At 38.1% G+C, this 25,749-nt stretch overlaps 1 protein-coding gene across 1 annotated transcript; it reads right to left on the minus strand.

The window, feature by feature from the left end:
* Positions 1 to 931: 931 nt before the first annotated feature.
* Positions 932 to 25,353, minus strand: tacc2 (transforming, acidic coiled-coil containing protein 2). Its single transcript, XM_079472793.1, has 17 exons — positions 24,935 to 25,353; positions 17,125 to 17,246; positions 15,107 to 16,514; positions 13,379 to 13,439; positions 13,022 to 13,220; positions 12,306 to 12,355; positions 12,089 to 12,198; positions 11,789 to 11,939; positions 11,386 to 11,508; positions 6,800 to 6,931; positions 6,458 to 6,534; positions 5,253 to 5,296; positions 5,054 to 5,086; positions 2,756 to 2,916; positions 2,561 to 2,667; positions 2,297 to 2,417; positions 932 to 1,821 (listed from the first exon to the last, which is right to left on the minus strand). The coding sequence occupies exons 1-17, from the start codon at positions 25,000 to 25,002 to the stop codon at positions 1,756 to 1,758; spliced, it is 3,033 nt and encodes a 1,010-aa protein (XP_079328919.1). The 5' UTR covers positions 25,003 to 25,353; the 3' UTR covers positions 932 to 1,755.
* Between the last annotated feature and the right edge of the window lie 396 nt (positions 25,354 to 25,749).

Below are 25,749 nucleotides of genomic sequence, written 5' to 3' on the forward strand. Positions count from 1 at the left end.
TTTAGTCCATATAAAATGTATAAATACATATGTATCTGTAGTTAAAGGAGAACTGATGATCTGATTGTATTTATTAACTACTGTATATACAGTAACAGATTCTAAACTGATCATCTGTTTCATATTTTCTTGAATTGTCTGAATTGCCAATCAATCATTTTTATTTCATTACATGTCATTGCTAAAATGGAACTTTTTTATGTTATTTCAGCCCCTGTTTATTTTTGACATTGCTTATAAAATAAAGCAGTTGTTTCTTTCAGTTTTTGTTGTTTATAGAGTTTTTCTTACTCTTATCAGATACTCTGTCATGCTTCCTAACAGACATCTTGGCCGTGTGCCAGCGTGTCACTGGCACTAATAGTCTGTCTGGCAAGGTCTTAATGCCCATCTGCCATTGAATTAATGCACATGTTTCCAATCACATAAGATCATCTGAGCAAAATTCTTTGTTTGTTCATTTACATCCCCAAATGCTTTTTAAAACGACCAAGTGAGGGAGTAAATCACTACTGCAAACATAATTCATACACATAACTCTTTTGTATACTTGAGTTCAAAAGTTTAGGATAGTTCAACTATCCTGATCTTATGTGGAGAAACATATAAATGTGTTTGTGCAATTTTGTGTCATTTTTAAAGCTGCGGGAAAATGTACAGAGCAATATTTCTCTCAAATTTCTCTCTTGCATTTATTTGCAGAAAATTGTTAATGCTGCTAATTATTATGCAATTGTGTGTTTGTGATATTTATCAGTTTTCACGTGTCTTGTCATGCTGTCAGCCTTCACATTGCTTTTGATTACTTTGTTACTCTTGAGGTTTGATTTTGTTAAAATTCAACAGACACTGGACTGGAATGACCACAGTACACAATACAGGTAATCTATATTTTGGTGAGATATGGTATTATGATATGAAGACCAGAAAATCTGTATTGCCATCTTTTATTGCACTTTGAAAGCATCACCTGTATAACTGGCAGAACATCTGTATGAAACATCAGCCATAGCTGGACAAAGATAAATCCAGATAAAATCAGTTCAAGTCAGAACCATCGACAGTCACAACTGGGTAAATTTATATACCAAAATAAGATCCAAAAATAAAATCGCACATCAGTTTTGCTAGGATACAACGAAACGGACAAAAAGTATCTACAAAGATAAGCAAAGCAGCAAATCAAACTAACCGTATCAAAACCCGCAGTTTACTATATTCAAGTCTTTTTCATATTTACAAAACCGTGAAGGCATACGACATGCATTTTTTCATAATTGTGAACATCACTTTGTGACAACTGAATGATTAACTGCTTTATATTATATATTTATATATTCTCTGTCTCAATGTAATTTCTGTTTTTGTAGGTTAAGAAGAGGGAACCACATGAATCAGTTTAACAGTCGGCTCCATCAGTGGTTGTCATGGCAATGGCACTCGTAACTTCACACTCACACATATTCTCTCTTTGTCAGCTATACACACTCAAAAAAATTCTCTACTGGTTGAAAGTACTTTCACAAGACCCCCAACAAAGGTGTACATTAACACGTCATAATGAAGAGAACGTAATTACAGCCAGACTAGTGTGTACACCCGGGTCCTCATGGGGAGTCCAGTTTTGTGAAGGTCAGTAGTGTGAGATCCACAAAGTTTGTGTGGTTAGTTCATTGTTCTTTATATCAGAGTGACAGTGAACATTTTAATCTTCCTCCGTCCTATTGTTGTATGAACAGAACGCTTGTCTAATGGTTAGCTCTTCCCCATCTTGGCAATTAACTCATCACAAATTTTGGTCAGTTCTTCAATCTCTTTGTTCTGCCAGAAAAACACAATTGGACATTATTTTGTTGTCTTTTCTTGATAAGAATAATACAAAAATATAATGTTTACAGTGCAAAAAACTAGAGTTGTCAAACAATTAATCACAATTAATCGCATACAGAATAAAGTTTGTGTTTACATAATATGTGTACTGTGCATTTTTATTTTGTATTTATAAACACATAGACATACATGTATACATATTTAGGAAATATTTACATGTATTTTTAATTTTTAACCAATAATTTCAATTATGAATAAACATTTATACATTTTTAGATTAGATATAAATATATGAAAGTGTGTGTGTGTTTAAAAATAAAATAAAAAAGAATGCACAGTACACAGACATACATTATCGTGATTAATCATTTGACAGCCCAACAAACAATACTATGAGATTCAATGTGACTAAACGTTTTTAGTTATGTAAGATATGTCAGTAGCAATTGAAGGAGTATGGTCAAACCTTCTGTTCTAGTGTTCGCTCCAGTGAATCCACTTTCATCTGTTCTTTCCTCAGACTGGCTTGATATGCTGCCTGCTCCTGTTTAGCTTTGGTTCTCACCTGAGCAATCTCAGAATTCGCCCTGCAGGTGCAACATGGTAAAACACATGCTATCATTTCATATTTGACCTGACTTTGATCCGTTAAACAGTTTAGCAGTCATTTACTGAATTGTGTTGCTCTAGGCATATAAAACGATTAAAAAAAAGATTAAACTTCACTTACTTATCCAGTTTCTCCTCAGCGTGGATCTTCAAAGCGTGGTAGCGCTGCTCCTCCTTACGGACACGAGACAGGTACTCCTGGGCACATTTTTTTAGCACTTCTTCATTCTGAGGAAAAGACGAGAAATGAACCTCTAACAACAGAAAGATACAATCTATTGTACTGTAAAGTCACAAGGGTTTGTAAGAGACTTACCTTGCGGAAGCCCTCCAAAACGTCTTTCATCTTCTCGTAGCGACGGAACAAGTCAGCGAGAGATTTCTCCACAGAGTTGAGGTCAGCCAAAGCCTGGTCCTTCTCTAGAATCAGCTGCTGGATAGTGTGATGTGACAGATTCCTCTCTCTCTGTTCACCCTCTGAGACACACACACACAAATAAACATAGGCATAGGTTCATATTACAGTAACACAACAATTGTAGTGCAATATTACACTGAAAAACGTGATTCTTGAGGGTTAGTAAATACTACCCATGTAAATCAGTTAAATTTTACTTAAATATATTAGGTGGCAAAGTAAACTATATGCAAACTTATTGAATCCACTAAATAAAATTGTGGTAACAATTTTTGATTTTAATCTATATTTTTAAATAAAAAATATATATATATTGTTCCCAATGCGGTCCGGTCAACCACATCTCTCACAACCTTCTTAAAACAACTCTTTGGCGAATACTTGACAGACAAATGAAAAACAAAATGAAAAAATTACACTATCCCTCTTCTCTCAACAGGTAGTGGTCTTGCTTTTGTTGAAACTAGTAACTTTGTATTAGCACCTATTGTACTATTGCTCTTTGTATGTCATGTCGCTTGTTGCTCCCCGAACTCTTTGTAAGTCGCTTTGGATAAAAGCGTCTGCTAAATTACTAAATGTAAATGTACAAAGTCCCTAAATTTATCAGCTATGAGTCATGACACACTATTAGAAATTAGATAAAGTCTACCTAATATTTCTAAATATGAATTACTGATAAAAATTGAGAAATATTAGTTTATATAACCGACAACAGTTTATCTTTATTATTATGAATAATAAATATGACACATTCTGAGAAGCTTCTGAGAATTTACTAAAAATGGTCAGAAACAAGAGCTCGCATCAAATAGTTTTATTGACCAAATAACAAACGTCTACAAAACCCCATTTAGACAATTAACACAAGATTAATTTGATGTCATCATTGTGATCAGTGTTCACTTTAGTTGAGCTCTTGACTCTTGCGCTTCACAAAGTTACTTCTGTTTCACGCACTACACTACTGTGTTAATAACAAGAGTTTAGTGCAGTAGTGCATTAGTTAGTTCTTCTTGCTTTTGAAATGTTTAAGTGTTTTTAAAGAGTGTTTAAGGGTTTTACAAGGATTTTTTAGTATGCATATAGTTTACTTTGACACCTAATATATTTAAGTAAAATGTAACTGATTTTGCATGAGTAGAATTTACTAACCCTTTTTTTCAGTGCACACAAACAGAGGATGGAATCTGCTATGGGAAGCAGAACTGGATGAATGTTATGGTACTCTATGTACTTTAGAAGTAAACGACATCATTGCCGATGACACTTATTTTGACCCTGAAACCCTGTGAGGCATGCAAACAACTCACACACTCTAAATGAAGACAAGCATGAGAGATGAAAATGCTTTTTACACTCCACAGTTAATTTCAGATTTCATGTAAAAAAAAAAAAAAAAAAAAAAAAATTGTATATATGTATTATGAAGAAGTAGTGATTGAGATATTTGAGAACAGGTTTATAAAAAGACCTGAAGTCCAAAGACAATGTATACTACAATGAAAGACAGACAATATAAGAAACTCTTCCTGCCCCTCATGATCATATGTGGTGAATGCAACACAAACAAAGAAAATGAAAAGACGCTGTTACTTACCAGGCATGCCTGAGTCATTTATCAAATATTTATGGGGGACGGAGGGAGCAAAACAGAAAGAAGGCACTGCATTAAATCAAGCCAGCAGGGAGGGACATGTGAGAGAAAAGCGTGTCACAGATATGGAACAACTTCCTAAAGAAATCAAACTGGTGCCAGAAATGAGATGAATCCAAGTCCAGAAGAGTGAAGATGAAAATGAACAGAACAAAGAAAACTATACTCAAAGAAATCCAATATGTGTGAATAGATAATAACGTGAGTTGAAATGAAGATAGCTGGAAAGAGGATGGTGTCTTTTTAAAAGAATGAATAGTGAATTAGTGAATAGTGAAAAAAGTAGGACGTCCAGGAAACTGCTTTTGATGCAAAAGAAGAAAAACATATCAAGGCACCCATTTTTAAAGCCTAAAAGAAAGAAGACCTACAGTATTTACATGCTTTGGTAAATACCAGAAGGCAACGAAATAATGAACATTGTCAGTGGGTGAGGCCTGGTAAGGGACGTGTTTGAGCAGGTCACGTTTAGGTTGCAAAAGCAAGCCGAGTCAAGTAGAATATACAGAGAGACATGAAGAATTGTGCTTTTAACTGACCAGTGTTTGCGTCCAGAGGCACACAAGATTTTTCTGCAAATTAAATGAGAAATTAAAAACTTGCACATGTGCATATGTTTGCATATGTGTAGACACTGCATGACTTGGGAGGGATTGTGCCTGTTCATTTACACTACTGAAGCAGATGAAAAAAGTTTGCCTGTTGGCGGCAGATGATAGTCACGTTTTGAAGACTCACCGATCATTTCTGCAATCGTCTTCTCATACTCCATTACTATTCTCCTACAAGCAAAGAGCATACATCAAGTTAGACATCAAAACAATAGACATCATCAGATAAATGAGTGAAATATTGATTATACTGTAAATAACTGATGCTCACACAATAATGACAATATTAAAAGCAAAGTGTTTTTTTTTTAAGTTGCTGCCTATTTAGAGATCGGTAGAACACTCATGTTTAATGGCGTGATGTAGGTAGTAAGCAGTATGGTAGTTCATTAACAAAGCTTCAGATCCAAAGGGAGGGGCTGGAGTTGGTCATTCTTACCGTACCGAGTGTGTCCGAGACTGGCAGTAAAGAAAACCAGGTTGCCAGCACAGTAAGCAGATGGATAAGCTTTGCCTTCCCTTAGCCTCTTAGTCCTTCCTTATCCTAATCCAAATCAGACTAATGAACTAAGCTCTGCTCTTATCCACGCTAACATGGCACAGTCCAGCTGGCCGTAATCCCCAAGCGTCTCAACCGCCTTGTTCGCTCTGTCCCAGGCCAAGGGGCATGACAAGGGTTACAATTTAAAATGTCGCACCTTTGAGCATTATGCAATACTAAAATGGTCAACGTAAAAAATCCTAGGGCAAAAATTAACTATGAAATAAAAAACATTCCACATATTATACAACATGACGTGGTCGAAACAAAACTGTAGTTCTATCTTCCCTCCCCTTGCTTAGCTTCTGGTACATCTGACACATTAAGGCCCAATTTAATTGGCTTTCCACTATAGGGCAGGACTTAAAAAACAGTAGGAAAGAGATAAACAGATTGAGAGGTGGACTGAGGTTGAAGTTTGAGATGTGTGCACATGTGGGTTACTTTTACAGTTTCACTTCTGGCAGTTTGATTGATCAGAAAAGTACAGACAAGTTTGCAAGTTTGAACCAGCGGTCCCTGCACGAGCACCCCCACAGAACGCATCCTTAGGAAAGTCACCTTGAAAAGTGTTTTTAGCATCATTTAACAACATGATTTTCTCAATATTTAGATTCTTTTTGCACCCTCAGATTCCAGATTTGTAAATAATTGTATCTCCGGCAAATATCGTCCTATCCTAATGAAAATCAATGGAAAGCTTATTTATTTATTCATCTTTGCGTTGCAGGTGTGTTGCAAACATGGCTGCCAAGTCCTACATACTAAAGAGACTTTGGTTTAAAACCTACCTCATCTCCTCCACTTCTCTTCTGCTCTCTTCATACTTCCTCTTCCACTCCAGGACTTCTTTCTCTTTGACAACAATCTGATGGTTAAAATAGCAACATAAAGGCATCACACATAGTCGGAACATCAGTGCTGTGATTTCAATCCATAACTTAAGATTTCAGAATTCACTATTATATATATACACACACTGTATGTACATTATTTAACTACTATTCCAATCTGGTTCATTTATCTAAAAACTGTAGAGAATTAATAAAATGGAAGGAGTACCTCAATATTATATCTTCAATAACACACTATAGCCTCATATAAGATTAATTGTGGTCGAGATTATACAATACCTCCTCTCGGGCAATGCCCAGTGAGTGGTCCATGTCATGAGGCAGATGAGGGCTTTCACCTTCACTGAATCCCGCTCGAGAATAGAGGGAACTCTTGGAAACTCCGCTGTCTCCCGGCGAGCCCATTTCCCTCTGCAGCCGAGAAGAGGGTTGTGAAACCATTAAAAACATGAGTTTATCTCTGCAAACATTCACTCCACACATCCTGGAGAAGGGCAGCACATCATCTACAGGTTTTACTCAGCAAAGCCACAATGCCATGGAGAGCAGGCTCTTAGTTTGGATTCAAAGCCTCCAGCAGTTCAGTTTGTGAATCCCCAATGTGAGATGGCTGCGTTAAGATGTCATGGAACATTTGGGGCTGTGACCCGATCCGGGTCAGGAAGGGAATGTTGTGTCAGATGAACCTTGTGTTAGTCATTGAAGTTTAAATGATGAGAACTAAAATTAATTGAGTTGATGATAATTCTTTCCTTAAAACAACCAAGTGCCATAAGAGTGTGTCTGGTTAGTTAATGCTTACACAGGTCAACAAACATATACGGATTTGCATGTATATCCTAAATAAAAGATGAACATGCTTTTTAGTAATGCTGGCAACAATAGAAAGTTATTAATATTAACATTTTAATAGTAAATGTTCATCGAATGTTCTAGGCACTGGGTGCATTTGTTTCCAGAAGACTTCACAGCCAGTTTTAGGATGTAGTTACCCAATAATCATCATTTGTAGCTCTTAACCACTTGCTGATTAATTCTTTCCAACAGAGTTGGATTAAGAGATTAGTTATTTGTGGTTTTTGGTTCAAGGTAGGGGGCATGTGGAGGGCTACAAAGTGCAAATAGAATGTTTGGTCTGAAAGAAGCATTTACTGTACACTTAATACCATTTATTCCATAATTGGGATGCACTCAAGCCATAGACGTAACCTGACATTAGGTTCTTTGAAATTTGAAAAGTGTGAATCTTTGGATCTGGTGTATGGTCTCAAACAAGGCTGGGCCTATTTCCAATTTAGTCTCAAATCGTAGGGGACTGGTTCTGTCTTCATCTCTGGTTTCCATAACCTTTCCCAACAATCACATTCTGCATTATGATGTCTAGACATTGAACTACCTGAAAGAGTCATCCAGCTGACGAGAATAGAATAGAAAGTGTCTCATCATATACAGTATATATATATATATATACTTACAGCATACTGTATATTGTATCACCCTAACACAGTCAACAAGGGAATAGGAAATGTTGCAGAAGAATAAAGGCATTAAAAAAGAGACACGCATGACAGAGTTCAGTACAGCATAAGACAGCGGTGAGGTTGAGATGTTACTTGACATCTTCAGAGCAGCTGTACGTGTATCTTACTGTGTGTGCATGAAAGATGGCTTTTTACTAATGAAAAGGGTAAAAAAAGAATATGATAAAAAGAACGTGGTGAGGCAGCATATGAAATGTGTCTGTGAGACTAATTCAGGGAGACAGTTAACAAGTGATGTATGTTCAAATATTTAATATTTCAAGAAGATCATCAATTAAGGGTAGTCATCAGTAAACCTCATTACTCCATAATACAGCCAAATAATTTAGTGTCACTCTTATTTCTATATTAAAGTAGTCCATAATCTCATTGTCAGTACTATGCCAAAAATACATTTTATATATTTATGGTCAAATCATTTTTTTCGGAAGTCTAGAATTTATGCATGAGCTAAAAATGTACCTTTGGAATACGGGACGTCCTGTGACCGAGTTTGATATCTGTGTGTGTGGAGTTTCCTGCGGTTTTCTACAAAAAGGACATCAGTAGTTTTGCAGTAGTGAAAGAATCAACTATGTAGTGGATAAAAGATAAAAAATGCAAGACTTACATTTTAAGCAGTCAAATTGATCAGATTACAGTTTTTGTAAGTAAAAATCTATTAAATGTGTAAACGTGAAGGCTAATGTGTTGTTAATACGTACATCGTGACAAAGCCAAAAAATTCAGATAGGGCCATGTATGAAGTATAAAACGTTATACTTTTCCGTCTTGAGAATAACGCAATTCAGAATAGGCATAGATATTAGGTTTGAGGTTAAAGAAACACTGCAAAAGAATTTCTTTATATTATTAGTATTTTTATATTGCTTTCCAGTAAATATATCAAAACACTTAAAACAAGATAAATGTATTTGAACATGAAATTGAATTTACTGAATTAAATTGTACAAAATGTATATTTTATGAAATTATTATTGTATCTAAAAATGTATCTTGTTTTAAGGATATTTTTTACAGGAAATACTGATGAATTTTGTAGAAATAAAGAAATTATATGCGTTTTGTCTTTATGCTTATATTTTTGCGCTTGGACATAGTTAACAAATTTGATGGTGGTTTAGTCTAATGGTGGTACAGGGACACTGGGATTAGCACATATGGATTACTGTAGAGGTCTATAGTTAACAGCAGAAGGGCTGTTTTCTGTCCATCTTACATTAGCCATGTGAGAACCGTTGGGATTCCAGCGGCGTGGGCTGGGCTTCTTGAGGCGAGACTGTGAAGTGTGCAAGACAACATCATGAGTGAAGTGAGAAGACAGAATGAGGCGTGTGAGGGGTTCTGTGGTGCATTTATGTAAAGTATCTGAGATGAGGTGATTGGTCTGTTCCTTCCATTTCCTGTAGAAATGTTCAGGATTATGGTCACACATCCAACATGACATGTCTGAAGTTCAGACTGAGAGCAGATCTTACAGCTAAGCTTCATGTGAAGCCACACCAGCGTCCTCAGGCCAGGCATACAGATGTTCTGTATGCCCACTGTATTCCAATGAGTTAGTGTAAATTAGTACCAATCAAAATCAGGAACCAGCAAGAATGTGACAAGGAACTACATTTTTTTTAATAGAAGTATTCTAGTCAGAACAATGTCTTTAACTATGAGCAACTTTTGGATGTGTGGAATTTGGAAAATAAACTCTCCTAAAATTATCCAGATTACTTTATTTGTTCACCTCTATTTTAACCTAGCAGGCAAACATATGTCTGTAAAACGTCTGGAAAACAACTGCTGTGTAAAAACATCTGCTAAACAAACTTAGAAAGAGCAGTTTTACATCATTCTAAATCATAAACATCTGACAGCAGACATCTCCCAAGATGTATTGCAGATGTAAATTCAGACCAGATGTAGTGTGATATCAGGGAAACGTTTTAATCTGGGTTGCCAGATCATCCTTGAAGCCTCGAGTTATCCCTCAAAAGGCGATAGATTGTGTTCATCAGTTGTTATTCTTAAAGTAAGATTAAGTTATGTTTAAGTGTGTTTACTACTATAAAAGTATTTATAGTAAGTGATTGTATTGAAATGTGTAATGCATAACATTGAAATGTTATTCGTGCTTGGGTCATTGAGGTAGTTTTGTTGGGCCATTGGTTGGTTTGTTTATGCAGATCTGGAAATCCTGACTGTACTATTCACCTCTACCATATAGTTTTTTTATATATAGACTTACATTTATGCACAAGTTAGCTAAACTTAATAAAACTAAATATTACAGAAATTATGCATAATAATATCTCATTGTATCTAATGTGACTGATTCAACAAAAGGTGAAGTTCAAATCTGTGCTAATACAAATGAAATCCTGAGAAATACAAGTGCTCATAGTTACAGGACTGCCCTTATATTTGATTTAGCGATTTCTACTCCAAACATTGTACGACATTAGTTACCAAGTCACATTGACCAGACTGTCTCTATGCATCTCCTGTCCAGGCAAACATGCAGGATAGTCACAAAGCCCTGGGAGAAAACACTCCTCTTTTGCTCAAGAGGGTGCTGGATTGGGAAAAATAGCACCAATCAAGGGGATGGGAGCCAAGATAGAGACGTCACATGGGGAGCACCAGGGTTGAGATGTCACGTCCACAATATGGTGAGGTAGTTTATGGGTAGGTATTCACATACCAACAAAGCAGTTGGGGCGGGTCACTTCAAAGGAGGATATCACACACGTGCTCACACACACGCTCACACACACACAGGTGCAGGCTGGCTCAGCGCAGTACCTGAGGGGACACAGTGGACAAAGAGGGGCTCTGAGAGATGTTTTTGGCTACCTGTAGAGCCTCTATCCTCAGAGATGCGAGCACCAGCTCCTCCTGGGCCACGAGGGGAGGAAAGGAGTAGAGGGAAGGGGAGTGACCCATGGAGTGTGGGCGGGGGGCAAGGAGGAAAAGAGGGGTTAGAATTGTACTAGCCCCACTGAAATACTAAACCTGAGGAAAAACATACACGTAGACGCACACAGACGCTTGTACACAATACACTACATGATTGTTACGAATGAGGTGGGATCCTCTACACTGTAAAAAACTTTTGTTTGATGTTATCCCTTAAACACACTTGTGTGATCACAACACAAATGGAAAAAACTAAAATGAAACAAAGGTTCTAATACTGAATAAGACTTTTTTTTACAGTGTAAAAGATATAGACAGTAAAACACAGTTAAGGGATGACACACACACAGTCACGCGTACACAGAAGCAGAAGTCCAGGGGGAATAAATAGGGCAGGAGGGCTTCTCTACACACCTGCAGTTTTTGGGCGAAGGCAGTGGGGTTGGTCTCTGCCAGGTCGGGCTCCAGGTAGTTGAGAAGGGCAGATGAATCGGACAGCCTGTCTAAGAGGGGCAGATCTGAAGGGTCCATGGGGGACTGTGATGGGACCGAGAGCAGGAGAGGGATGAGAGGAGTGGGAGGTGTCTGGGTGTCAGTGAGGTAGCAAGCTCTTTTTTAGCCTAGTCCATTTGAACATTTCTATAATGTTTATGGCACCTAAAATAATTTGACATAATACCGATAATGGTGGGGAGATGTTATGTATTAATTGTTACAATAATACTCCCTTATGACTGTAAATACACAATAAAAAGTTGAAAATAAATGCAAGCTTTGCGATTGAGATCCCTCTGTGCTAAATTTGGTTTGCACTTACCGCTCCATCTCTATCGTTGCTTTGTGTTCGACTCTGAGGCTGACTCTCTCTCTTTCTGTTCTTCTCTGAGGACTTCAGCTCGCGAGCGCTGCGCGGAGGCAAGACTGGTGACTTCCCCTCTGAGATTTGAGCCTCCATCTCCTCAAAGCTCCTGTGAAGAGACAAACAGTGTTTTTGTGATAGTCAAAACCAACAGGGTCTCAAAATTCCTTTTTCAACCTGGTAAAGAAACTATGTGGATCAAGCTGTAATGGGGTCTGAAAGTAATACACAGTTGAGTGTGAGAGTTTGGTGGTTTACCCAGTGCAGGGTGAGTTCGGCTCTGAATCTTGCATGCAGGAGCTTTTCTTCGGACTGTCCGTCACAGAGTCCAGCTTTAGGTAAAGTGATGGTTTCTTTTCAGAGAGAGACTGTAAATAAACACAAACATTCTCAAAAAGTTGAAACTGAAATATACCATTATCTCAGTAAACATCATTTTGACAGTATTTGTGATCTGTCTATGGTTGTTACTCACAGGAGCAGAAGTGCCGATCTTCTCCATGTACTCAATCTCATAGTCAGTAACTGCAGAGAGACACAAGACATTGAGGAAGATATGAAAGATTAAATATTTTAGAAAGGATAAATGAAAACTTCAAAATAATACACGGCTCCCAAAGACTGACACCCTTTCATACCCCGTTTATCGGTTCACAACCAACACGACCAAGATGAGACAGGCATAAAAATGCATCTATTGCTCTTCCAATGACCCAGTTACTGTAGTTTAAGGCCTCGGGGTGCTACTGGTTTACTTTTAGGTCAAAGGCTAATGAAATGGGTCATTGTATGGTCATTTGGAGTCGCAGTCAGAGAAGGATCACTGACACGTGTTAAATGATCAGGTGAATTTCAGGGAAAATGTGTAGGTCAACCCAAAATCATTATTTTACAAAGAAAATAAATCCTTTTTTAGAAACATAGGTTAACAAGGTTATTTGTTTAAGCACATTACATTCTAAAATCCTCATTACAATACATTTTACTTTTCAGAAAAAACAATTAAAATCTGTTTTATCTGGCTGTAATTTGTCATTTAAAAAATCTGAACTGGAATATAGCAGCTAAATTTTTATGTTTTTGAAGAAATTAAACTATTATACTGTATTTTACTCCTCAGACAGTTCTATATAAAGCACTTTAGGACTATAGACATTTCATCCATGAATCATGTCTGAGTCACTTTCTCACCATCATTTTCTTTGGGTAAACTGTTCTTGTTGACAAAAGCTGTGAAGTCAGACGGCTGGGGGAAGTCTTGGGGGTCAGAGTTCAGCTCCGCCTCCACTTCGTGTCGAGTTGCCCACTTCTGATTGGTGGAGGAAGCCAGTTTCTCCTCATCAGTAGCGTGATCCTGTGAAGGGTCAGGGTTAGCGTCGGACGTTTGTTCCTGCAGGTGACGATGTGGATGTGAGGTGGAGGGTGAGAGTGGAGAACACACAGGACAACACTGTTATGATATGAGGTGACATTGAAGAGGAGAAACACATAATCCTCAGAATGGCCATCTGGATTGGTGAGAACGTGTGTGGGAGTGTGGGAACTCACTTGTGCAGTCTGCTCTGAAATCGGAGACCTCTTTGGAGATTTCTTCACTCGGAAGGTGTTGCTGTTTGAGAAAATAGAAGAGACACTTGATAAGCGTGTTTAGAGAATCATTTTGGAAAAATACATGTCGTCTTGGCACCTTACCGTTCTTCTGTTGTTTGCTTTTTGCTATAAAAGCATTTTTCTTAAACAACAGTTGAATAATACATACGTACCTGTGTTGTTCTAATGTTGTAAAACGTTGTGACAATACAAGTATAATGTAGTTCAACCAGCAAATTACAATGCTTATAAATGAGGATTTACAATTTAAAGGCGAAATTTAAATGTTACTAGTGCACAATGAAAGTAATTACTCTGTGGTTTACATCTAGTGCTTTTATTAGTTGTTATGGCATATGAGAGTTAAGTTGTCATCAAAAATGGGTTCTTATGGATATACCTAGAGTATAATGATGAGTATTTGGAATATTTACCCTATATTGTTTCACCCATGAATTTAACTATAGCAGTACATTTAGCAACAGTTTAAGAATAATGTGAAATAATGTGTAAGGTTGACATGTGTTAAATGAATGATAAAGCAGTGTGAGGTAACCTCGTGAAACCAGCTTTTAAAATAATATATTTTAAGATGTTTTAAAGTTATATTATTACTCATGATATCATTACTGACAGATTTTTATTTCATCATCTCTCTACTTACAAGAAACAACACAGAGAAGAGAAATTGTTGGGTTCCCTGTGATATATAAGATCAACAGATGAGTGACACAAAGGTACACACTCTGTCACACACCATCCACAAGGACACAAGGAATCACAAGCATTTTATACAGTACGCTATAGTATAAAACACATGAAATAACACCTCCCTCCTAAGGAAATGAGCTTGTTAACCAAGAAAGGCTTGTTGATTGAGTTAGTTAAAAAGCCATATGCTAACCAACATAATTTGGTGACGGACAAAACAGTTGAAAACACTTTCATTTAGATTTTTCCACCTCTTAGAATAATAGTACATTTATCAAAACTATGGAGTAGGGCAATTGTAACTGTGGGAATTATATCGTGAATAAAAGCAAATTACAAAGTAAGTCAAAACCGTTTTAGCATTTTAGCAATTTCCAATTAACCATCCTTTGAATAGAATTTGCAGAATGGTTCTTTTGGTCTTTCAGCATTCAGCAGAAAAGGTTAACCCAAAAATAAAAATCTGTCACCATTTACTCGCCCTTGAGTTGGTCCATATGTGTTACATTTCTTTGTTCTGATGAACACCGAGAAAAATATTCGAAAGAATCCTTGTAACCAAACAGCGCTTGGCCACCATTGACTACCATAGTAGGAAAAATTACTATGGTAGTCAAAAGTGCCCCAGAACTCCAGACAAGCTGTAGAAGTTTGCATTGCTTCATTTTTCAACAGAACAAAGAAATGTATACAGATTTGTAACAACTTGAGGGAACTATTTATTTTTCCTTTGAGGTCTCACCTCAGACTTTTTAAGAGTGTTGAATCTTTTCAGGGCCCTTTTTGGCAGCTTTTTCTTCCTTATTTAGTTTTTTCAATAAAGAATTATATTTTTGTCTGCAAAATTTATTGTAGACATTTAAGCATACACCTTGAGATTAAAATATTTTTAGATTTCAGTCAAGCGTTTCTTTTTGACTGGTACTGTACATGTACATTGACAAGACAATTATTTCAGAATTAAGGCAAACTTACGATTTAAGAGGCTTCTTCTTCATTTTGGCAGGTTTGTTCAGGTTGTGATCCTCCAACTCAACAATGTTGTCGTTCTCATTATCATTGGCGGACACGTCAAAAGAGGCAGCTTTTGGAGGTGAGTTGCCGATCTTTTTAGCTGGTTTGAAAGGATCCGCAGACACATCAAAGGAGTCTGGGTCAAAGCTATAGTTTCCTTTGGACAGGCGTGGAGAGTTTGGGATATCACTGCCTGATGAAAATGGATTAAAATTAGGGTCATCCCACTTGCTAGGGTCAAAGTTGTATGCTGCTTTGGGAATGGGAATCTCATCGTTGTCATTTGAAAGTGGTGGGACAGTAGCATTATCTAGCTGTGGGGGAGCCTTTTTAATAACCAGTTTGGCCTTTCTAATAGGCATCTTGGCCCCTGGCTTCTTGCCCAGTTTTTTAGGAGGGGGACTATTGTGTGATGCCTCTCCACCGTCCTCAGAATAGTCAAACTCCAGTCTGACCGGTTGACGCTTGACGATTGGCTGCTCTTCGGCGTTGATGGGTTCCTCTGCAGCAGGGGGGCAGGGCCCCTCTAGAGCAGCCAAAGTGCTTGTATGGGGCTCTGAAACTGATGTGAAATCAGCTTTCCTGTTCAAAACTGGCGAGTTGGCGATTTTACTTCCTCCTGTACAAAATGGATCGATATTGTCAAAATTATCTGGATCCCATTTGTAGGAGGCAAAGGGAGGGATTGGGGAGTCCTCGTCCGGGACAGGTAGGGCTTCAGACACCGGATTAACAACCTCTTGAAAGGCTATTAAGGTGGGGGCAGGTGTGATCTCTTCAGCCAATGGTGGTGGACTCTCCACTCGAGACTTTATTCTGTTCCTTCTCAAGGTACCAGCAGGACTTGGACTAGGGCTGGGTGAGGCACTTGCTCTTTCTTGGGTCTGCAAGGGGCTTTCAGCAAGAGGTTTCTCCCTTTTCTTATCTTCTGGCGTACTGCTGGACGAAGCAGGTTTGGGTGAGGAACGTTCCGGGTTTGAGTTCTGCCTGGAAAGAGGATTTTTCTTTAGAGACCCTGGACGGGGCTTCTTCACCTTGCGGAGAGTTCCTGGAGCACTCTCTGTTCCTATGCTGAAGGATTCTGTTCGTGGGTGAGACGGTTTGTCAGCACCTCCCAACGATTTGTCTCCTGGACTCTCTAAGTCACCAGACTGAAGGCTTAAAGAGCGTGTGAGGAGCGTACGACTCTGCCCAGGCCCAAAATTGGATTCTTGGAGGGGGTCATTGGTGAGTAAGTGGTCGAGGTTGTAGGTACCGCTTGCAGCGATTGGTTTGTCCTCATCAAAAGTAGTAGACGGAGAGCGACTCAGAGATGGAACCGGGGAGTCTGGGTTTTGAACGTCACTGGCACAGATGTCAACAGTGGAAACTGTAAAGACAGAGAAAGAATGACTATTGTCAAAAATAAAATCACTAAATAAGGGCTTACCTTCACACTAATGAATAATGATATTATTTAGAAGTGTAATCAAATTAATCTATGTTAATAAAGAAGAAATGACTAGAAAAACATTTAAGGGCTTCATTTGAATACACTACCACACTATGTCCACTAGAGGGATTATCTGTTCATAACAAAGATCTGTAGACAGGTGTGTAATTGAATGGGCACATTGGATCATTCTTATATTAAATGTGACCCTGTCTGTAAAAACTTTTTTTTGTGATTTACATAAAATGATCCTACATAATGTAAAGAACGTGTTGTGGAAAATATAACCTTGATATTTCAAAGACTGAAATCAATGCTTAGGAAGCTAACATCCACTATCTTTTTAGATCACTAATCATTCATTTCAGAATCTAATTTTATAAATGAAAATTTGAGTACTCTCTCTCTCTCTAACTCTATCATAAAATCGATTATCTAAATGATCTTTGTCATTTTTATTGTTATGACTATTATAAACAATATGCAACAAAGAGAACACTATTAAAGGCATTAGCCTTTGTAAAATAGAAAACAAATCCTCTCTCACCTGTGTGTTCTGATGTCAATGGCTCTAAGGTGGTTTCAGGTGGCTCTGTTGGTGGCACTGGTGGGGACTTCACAGGGGTAGTGGACTCGGGGGTTTCAAATGCACCGTCCGAGTCTGAACTCCTGCAGGAAAGAAAATGACAAAATTGTTTAATAATCTGATTGGATGAAGATGCACATCAAGTCCAGCAGTGACAGGATAAATAAAACATTTGTTTACGAGGCAGCATATCACAATTAATGCAACACAGCATAAACAGTATTTGCACTACAGATTTAAACTCATTCAGCTACAATAAACAAGCAGATGTGGAGGTCCAAAGCATACAAACAAAAACCAAAGTCAGCATGTTGCTTTACATCAGTCTCTTGAGGATTATAATAGATGAAAATTAAAGCACTAAACCTGCAGCAAGGAGACCAATAAGAGAAGTTTAAACATGTCTTCAGCTCTACCACAGTCACTTATTCCTCCCAAAATATCTCACACCGTTAAGATGTTTCACCTGAGAAAAAGATCCAGTAATACCAGTAATGCTTTTGTGTCTTATTAGACATATCAACAATATCAATGCTTCAGTAATGAATTGCCAATATTAAAGTCATGTTCAACACCACACCATACTGTAACTTTATAGTTGTGACAGAGAGGCGGAGACGGTCGAATCCATTTGCAGATGTTTATTAAAGGTTAAGACAAACTGAGAACAAGATAGCTCAAAAGACGTCAAGGGTAATCCAGAATCAAAATCAATACAGCAATATACAGAGGCAGGCAGCAAAGGTTCACAAAAACGAGTTCAAAGTCCAAGGTCAAATACACGAGATAAGGACAAAGCACTGCGTAACAAGCGATACCAACTGAGACAGAGGTTTGGTAACACAATATTTCAAAAAGGGAACAGAACAGAGCAGTCCAGATAAATGGTAGTTGAGGGTGCACAGGTGAGACTGATGAAACTATAATGAGGTGATCAGGAATGACGCGCACCATGGATAATGGGATATGCAGTCCTAGTATGCAGGAGAGAGGGACCTTATGACACCAGGAGGAGGCGTTGTTGTGCGTTCTGTCACAATAGTATACTGTAACAAAATTTGTCTCATTGATTTTTATTTGCATCTGTTCCCAAGAATTTTTGGATAATTAAACAAAAAGATTACTGAGATCCCTATTAGGCTGCTCAAGGTGTTAAAGAACAACATCTGCGCATTAAGATCCTCCAGCAGTTAGATTTATAGTAATACAGGAAAAATCTGACACAATAGACATATGCTAGTTAAATTCACATAAATACAGCAACAAAGGCGTAGTCTACACAAGACGTGCAGCCCTTCAGCCAGTCTCACCACATTAGCCCCTATGTCCCCGCTGTCACCCCACACCAGGGCCGTAACCAGAGACACTGAAGGGGGCATGTGTAATTTAATAGTCAAATTATTTTAATTTAACCCACGATACCCCTAATATTGTATATATGGTAACATCCTTTCCCCACGCTCACCTCTGCCTGCCATGGATCATAAAGTCATGTCTAGAGCTCCAGCTGAGGCGTCTAAGAACCCCCAGGGCTGGGTCTGCTTCATCCTCTCCTGATGTCCCACCCAGCAGCGTGTCCCAGCCCCAGCGAGCCCACTGCAGCGGAGACAGAGCCTGCCACGCGCTCACCGCCATGTCTGTCTGTCGCCGATCACAGACACACACATACACACATCCCTCCTAATGCTGATTTCTCCTATGTGTTGTGACCGAAGCCTACAAAGCTTTTGTGCAGTCTATCTGTTTTTTCTAGCGTCATCCCTTGAGTCTCTCTCTCCCTGCTTCTGGCTTAATATCATGCGCTCTCTCTGTGATGCAGGGCTTTGTCCGAAAGAGACCCTATGCAGATCCTTGCAGACTCACTGCCTCTCTCTCTCTCTTTAACAGATGCTCAGACAAATATTCCCTCCCCCAGTATGAGCAGAGAAAGGCTCCTTTAGCACAACACTGCAAACACTTTTTGTCATGTTCTTCCAGTTATGATATCTAAATATTTAGGAAATAAGATTAATTTTGGTCAAAAGTATTGTAAGCTTCTTGAATAGAGGTTTTCATTCAATATGGGCAAATTTATTTTCTTCTTTTAGGTATAATTATTTAATGAAATAATGTTTTTAAAAAATAAAATTACATTTTAAGTATTCTCACATACAATTAAAATTGTATTAAAATAATTAAATTTAAATTAAAATTTGTTAATTTTACTACATGTGTTATCTACAAGTTCTCTTCACAATTAAATGTATTTAGTTTTAAAGATTAAGACTAATAAACAAAAAATACATACAAAATACAAAAATACAGACTTTTTGTAATTTTTTTAAAACTGGAACTGTATCTGTACATATGAATCAATATTTAAAAAAATGTATAGGCAGGCTAAAAAATGTTCTGACAATGTATAGTACAATTTTCTAACTATTATCATTTTATTATCATCAGTTCTTTCCCCCTTACACATTTCTCTTGCTTTCATAACCTTTCCTTTGCCAGAAACCTTTTCTTTTCGTCTGCTTTCTCTGCGCTGTAGCAGAGACTTTGGCTACAGTCATTCACCGAGTTTGGCTACATCAAGCCCTGATGAATGCATTGATGCCTTGAGTGCAGTGAACATAACCGGCCTCGGTTAAAAGATGCTGATCATCACATATTTTGTGTTTAGGATGCTGGTCCCCTACATAGGATGCTGGTGTTGCCATCAGGCTCCTTATACAGAAACAAGATTGAATAGCAAGACATCTTCGGTCAACATATTGCCAACGAATACAGCCCGCTAGAGCAACATAAACTAGATGAGTTAATTCTGAGTTAACATTCTGAGATAACACTGTTGCCATGGTGATGGTGCTCTCTAGACATATGCTCCCATGCGCTAGACAGCTCACGTATTGGCAACTTGTACCAAATCTTGGCCAATGTTTCAAATTTCCTTTTCTCGTACAAACCCACACATGCACAGAACATCTATTAGCGGATATAAAAATGTCATGCTATTTATTGCCGCTATAGGAAAGTAAAAACCTGATTTATTTCTAAAAGGTCTGCGGAGGAGATTAGGTGGAACGCTGTATCATCAAGCTTATGTTCCCCAGTTGGCTTTTAATGAAACAAAGAACAATTCTTCCTGTCTTTCATATCTAAAACTCCCCTCCACACTGTGAAAAACAGATCCAATACATCTCAGTTTAACTAGTTAATCTAACTGAGCATGTTTTGTTAAAGCCACTGGGACTGAAGCAGTTGCAAACCGCCAACGGTTAATTGTAAATGCAGGACTGGTGCGTTATTGAACGACAAAATGCTCGTCTGTTATTGGATTTCCACATGCTATGTGATCAATGCACATTTCTGCTTTTAATAAACATCTGCAATAAACACATTTAATGGAAAAGACAGAGGGAAATGTATCAAGTGAAAGGAGACACAGGTGACGAGTGGGCTTTGGGTACGTTTTCTGCCTGGAGACAGTCAGGTTCTCTGGCACTGAATAGACACACGGCAGACCCCAGTCAGAGAGACTGCTGTGAATTTGACATCTCAGAAGCCCGTTTAAACAATGCTAACCTGAATTGAAAAGACAGTTATTACTCTCACAGAGAGAAATTATCATAATACGCTTAAAGGTGTGATCAGCTGTGAATAACAAGGATAACTGCACTAATATACATTTACATTTAGTCATTTAGCAGACCCTTTTTATCCAAAGCGACTTAATATAGTGCAGTTATCATACTTAGTTATAATACTATATAAATCTAACGATACATCATCGGTTCTTAAAAGACATTGCTGGCATTACAACAAGCTTTAACAAATAACCTACTGGTAAAAACAGTGTATTGTGCCTATCACAAACTGTACGGTCAGCTGTGGTTATGACACAAAATGACCAGCAGAGGGAGACAAAGTAAACGGTAAAAGACATGAAACTAACAAACTCTTCTATTGAATACTGTTTCTTAGATATTGCATTCTGCCTACTAGTCAGTTAAAAAGATGGCAAAACAACATTGAGTATGCTATTTTACATGTTTAAAATCACACCATGTGTGATCTAACCAAGCTGCAAAGTTAATTCAGAGAGTACCATCTAGCTTTTATTTAGGAAACAGGCCTATAAAAAAATAGTTTGTCCAAATCCTCTAATAATCATCATCATCTAAAACAAATGCCACCCACATCTTGGATGGAATGGTGGTGAATAAATTAACAGCAATTTAACCTTTTTGAGGAAACAACGCTACAAGGAATATAAAATTAAATTAAAGACAATATCCCTTTGAATGCAATATTTGTGTGCATGTTTTAAAATATGACCTAAAAGGAACGTATAAAATGAACAAAATGAAACAAATAACAGAAATACAATATAACAGAAGAGATGAGGATATGGTAAAAAAAACTGGCCTGCATCCTATTTATACTTAATGAATCTGTCCCTCAAAGAAAAGTAGTTGAAGACCCCTGACATACAGTTTCCGTCCTTCTTCTCAAGAGGACACAGTCATGTGCTGGCTTCCCTATCTGAACTCGCACTCTCAATATTTTATGGGTTCTGGATCTCCTGCATCACTGAGCTTACATCAGGGTCTCAAATGTTTTAAAAAGTGCTGAGAGACAGAGTCATGTCCAATGCATGTATCACCATATCCAACAGCAATATCTTAAAACTCAGTCATTTTTAACACAAGGTTGTCAAAAGACCCACAGTGAGACAGCGGGACACACTGACTGCTCAAAACAAAGATATATTGTAGTTTTTTCATAAAATGAGTGCAAATTCAAACATCACATTAAAATGCTACTGAGGACACGATAGATATTGTTCAGTCTGGAACATTCTTGCCAAACAGTAAGATCTAAAGGACAAATTGTGCTTTTAGTGCCTTGGCATTCAACCCATGAGTTGTTTATGACAGTATTGCAGATCCATTTTCATTTTTTCTTCTGTCCTTCTTGGCCTTTTGCCACTTCATTCAGAAGAAAGTAGAAAGAGGACCGAAGGTTATGAGAAGAGCAGGTCAAAGTGTCCTATAGCAAGAATAGAATCCTAAGAGCTGTTCTTTAACAAGTTCAATCGTAGATTAAGCATTTAACATGTAAAAAGAAGCATGTTTTTTAAATAATGAGGAATAGTGTATATTTCTAGGAGGTAGACCAACATTTTTGGGATCAAATAATCATAGACAAACAACAACAACCATATTTTGCTTACAAAAAGAATCCAACTTGGCTCTTGAACCTCGTATATTGTAGTTGAAATGAGCAGCCCTGTTTCAGTGAATCGAGACTCAATTGAAACATTAAATTATATCACCGCAGAGGATTTGGAGCAGATTTCAAGGTTGTAGATGAAGTCATAAACTCTGAATGACAGTTTTAATAAAGAACAGGCATCCCAGGACTTTATTGAAGCAATGACTTTTACAAATTTATTGTCCCTGGCTACTGAAAGACATTTTAAGCAAAGTATCTCACTAAATATGTCTGTCGAAATCTACTAAACTACTAAAAAGGATTAAAAAGTAGCCAGACAGCTCCATGTACTGTAACATCCACGGACACAGAGGTGGTCATAGTTCTTAACAATCTGTTGGCAGCCATTAGATCACAGATTAGAGGTTTAATGTAAATTGTGTTTAGGACACAAGTTTTAACGGTAAATATTTCTGCACTGCTAACCACACAGAATTGGTACAGTAAATGGGATTGCAGAGCATCTGTTTGAGTATGTCTGTCCATAAACATGTGAACGAATATAATAATATTTTTTTCTGTTTTAATGTCCCAGAAAACTTGTCACGAATGCCACAAAAGAATGTAAATATAAAATTAATGTAATTGAGTGATCTGCATGTAAAAACATTTTCCACATCAATGCACAAATCTGTAGCAACTACCAAAGTTACCTTTCAGTTCTAGATCCATTCTTTTCATAATGATGACCTAAGAATTAAAAAGCTACTGAAAGTCTAGAGTTGCAGTTTAAACTCTCATATAAACTATGCAGGTGTAGAGTGCTGTTACGTAAGAACTCTCAAAAGAGGTTGCATAAGAAAAACTGTATGTAAGTCATGACTGAATGAGCAGCACTGCGTGATGTACAACACTTTGACACAGTACCATGCCGATTTCAACTTCCCATCATCCCTAGCTGTGATGCCAGATTTCAGGATTTCTTTGCACAAAGGTCAGTAACTATACATTTATGGAACAAATAATGACTTAATTGAAAATTCAATCCTTATTTGACACGTTTTTTAATCTGTTACTTTCTTAAGTGGAGAACCAAAACAGAAACTGAATGAAGCTTTGCTCTCTTTCCATACAATGAAAGTGGATGAGGACTAGGGCTTCAAAGTTCAGATGACTCATTTCCTACATAACAAATCTTTCAATTCTTCACAATATATTTATGATGGAATAGACTGATATTGTTAGTTACGTATTTGATAGCCATAATAACATATTACACAGATGTCTGGCAATAAGTGCTTTTGTCTTCCATGTAAGAAAGTTTGTGGGTTTCGAATCACGGGGGGGCTAGCAAATTATAACACATTGTTCAAATCTATGTGAACTATTATTTTACATTTACAGTATAGTAGTTCAAACAACAGACTTCCATCTATACCTGCACAAAATGACAAGTTTTGTAGTCAAGGGGATTCACCCAAAAAGAAATATTCATTCATCTACCTCTATTCATTCCGAACCTCATCGTTCTTCACAAAAGAAGAAATTTTAGTTGGTAACCAAACAACATTGGCCGCCATTGACATTGTTTGAACAGAAAACCAATGAGGCATCTCAAAATATCTTTTTTTGTGCTCCACAGAAAAAAAAATGTTTTAAATGACACGAGGTCCTGTGACATGATGACAGACTTTTTACATTTGGCCAAACCACCCCTCCATGGTTCACCCAAAAAAATTCTGTAGAACACAAAAGAAGATATTTTAAAGAATGTTGGTAAGCGAACAATGATGGTTCCCATTGACTTGCATTAGTTTTGTGTCTATACAATAAAAGAGTAATGGATACCGCCACTGTTCGGTTCTTAACATTCTTCAGAATATCTTTCTTTTTTGTTTTGCGGAAGAAAGTCATATACGTTTGAGATGACACGAGGGTGAGGACAAAATTTACATTTTGGGGTAAATAATAGCATATTAATAACTAGCACATGGAACAAAAATAGCCCAACTCTCCCTCCCCCATCGCCCCTCTCCTCCAACACATCTCAGTGTTCTATTTCAGCACCATCTCTCTCTCTCTCTCTCTCCCCCTCCTCTCTCTTTCTCTTTTTCCCTATCTCTGTGCTGCAGCATAGGCCTCCATCCCCCACAATAACACACACATCTCTCGCTTATTAAATACAGCCAATACTCCCTCATTCAGACGTCTGTACAACCTCCAGACTGTAACACACACACACTTGTATAAATGTAAAAATTCATACATATAGAAACACAAGGAGAGACACCAAATCCCACTGCCCCAACACATGGCAAACGTGGATAAACATCACCTAACAACAATTTGATGATAAATTCTCTATTTCTGTCAAATACAGAAAATTATGGCTTGGTGACAAGATCTTCTGAAATATTTTCCACATGCAGCCCATAAGAAATATTCAACAGAGACTCAAACCAGGTGAGCTGTACATTCAGTACCAGACACGTCAACCAAAACAACAACACCAGCGCCGACAATGAGATCATCAAGACACCCCCCCCCCCCCCGAATCCTCTCCGTTCCCACTCACATGCTCTCCGGACGCTCTTGAGATGGACAGAGGGGCTGTCCGTTCTCAGCGGACTCTACGGCTCCCATCCTCTGCTATATGATCTCCGGTGGTGCCCGTCTCCCACCTCCTCCCCTCTCCTGCACCTCCTGTTCCTGCACGTCTTTCGTCCTGAAGGCGTCAGGGCAGAGAAGCGGAGGTCGGGAGGCCGATGTGCGCTGCTTTCCTGCTTGACCAGATGGCATCGGGAGAATACGGTTACCCACAGTGAGCTATCAGCATCCCTGGTGGCGCCTTTCTTTTGGTCTCTCTCTCTCTCTCTCTCTTGCTTCCTCTCTGACGCTCAGTCTCTACATTACATTGGGGGAGGCTGAATCTCTCTCTGTATCCTTAACAACAATAGAACAGCACAGCTAAGCCTTAGTGAAGTGGAATGATGTGAAGGCAAATGCCAAAGAGAAGAGGGTGATGTAGGGAAAGAAGGAAAGGAATAAATGATGCTTCTGCTCACCAGCAAGTCTGTCTTCTCATTGGATTGCTGTGCTACTTAGTAATGCAGCTCGCTGCTGGTTGTCTCACTTACTCCTCCCTCTCTAACTCTCTCTCTGCCTCCAGGGACCAGACCGCTTTATAAGATGAGCAGCTTTTCCCTGTCTATTTGAACTCTCTTGTGCCCGATCAGCACAGAGAACACAAACAATAGGAGACCCCACGGCAAGCCGAAAGATACAGGTTTCTGTTGCGCACACCGAGACTGAAGAGGAGGCACACGGTCACTTCTGCTTTTTGTACTGTAACACATTTAATAGATTCTATGTTTCTCGCTCATTTTGCTT

This window comes from Barbatula barbatula (assembly GCF_947034865.1).
Source record: "Barbatula barbatula genome assembly, chromosome: 14".
Lineage (NCBI taxonomy): Eukaryota > Metazoa > Chordata > Actinopteri > Cypriniformes > Nemacheilidae > Barbatula > Barbatula barbatula.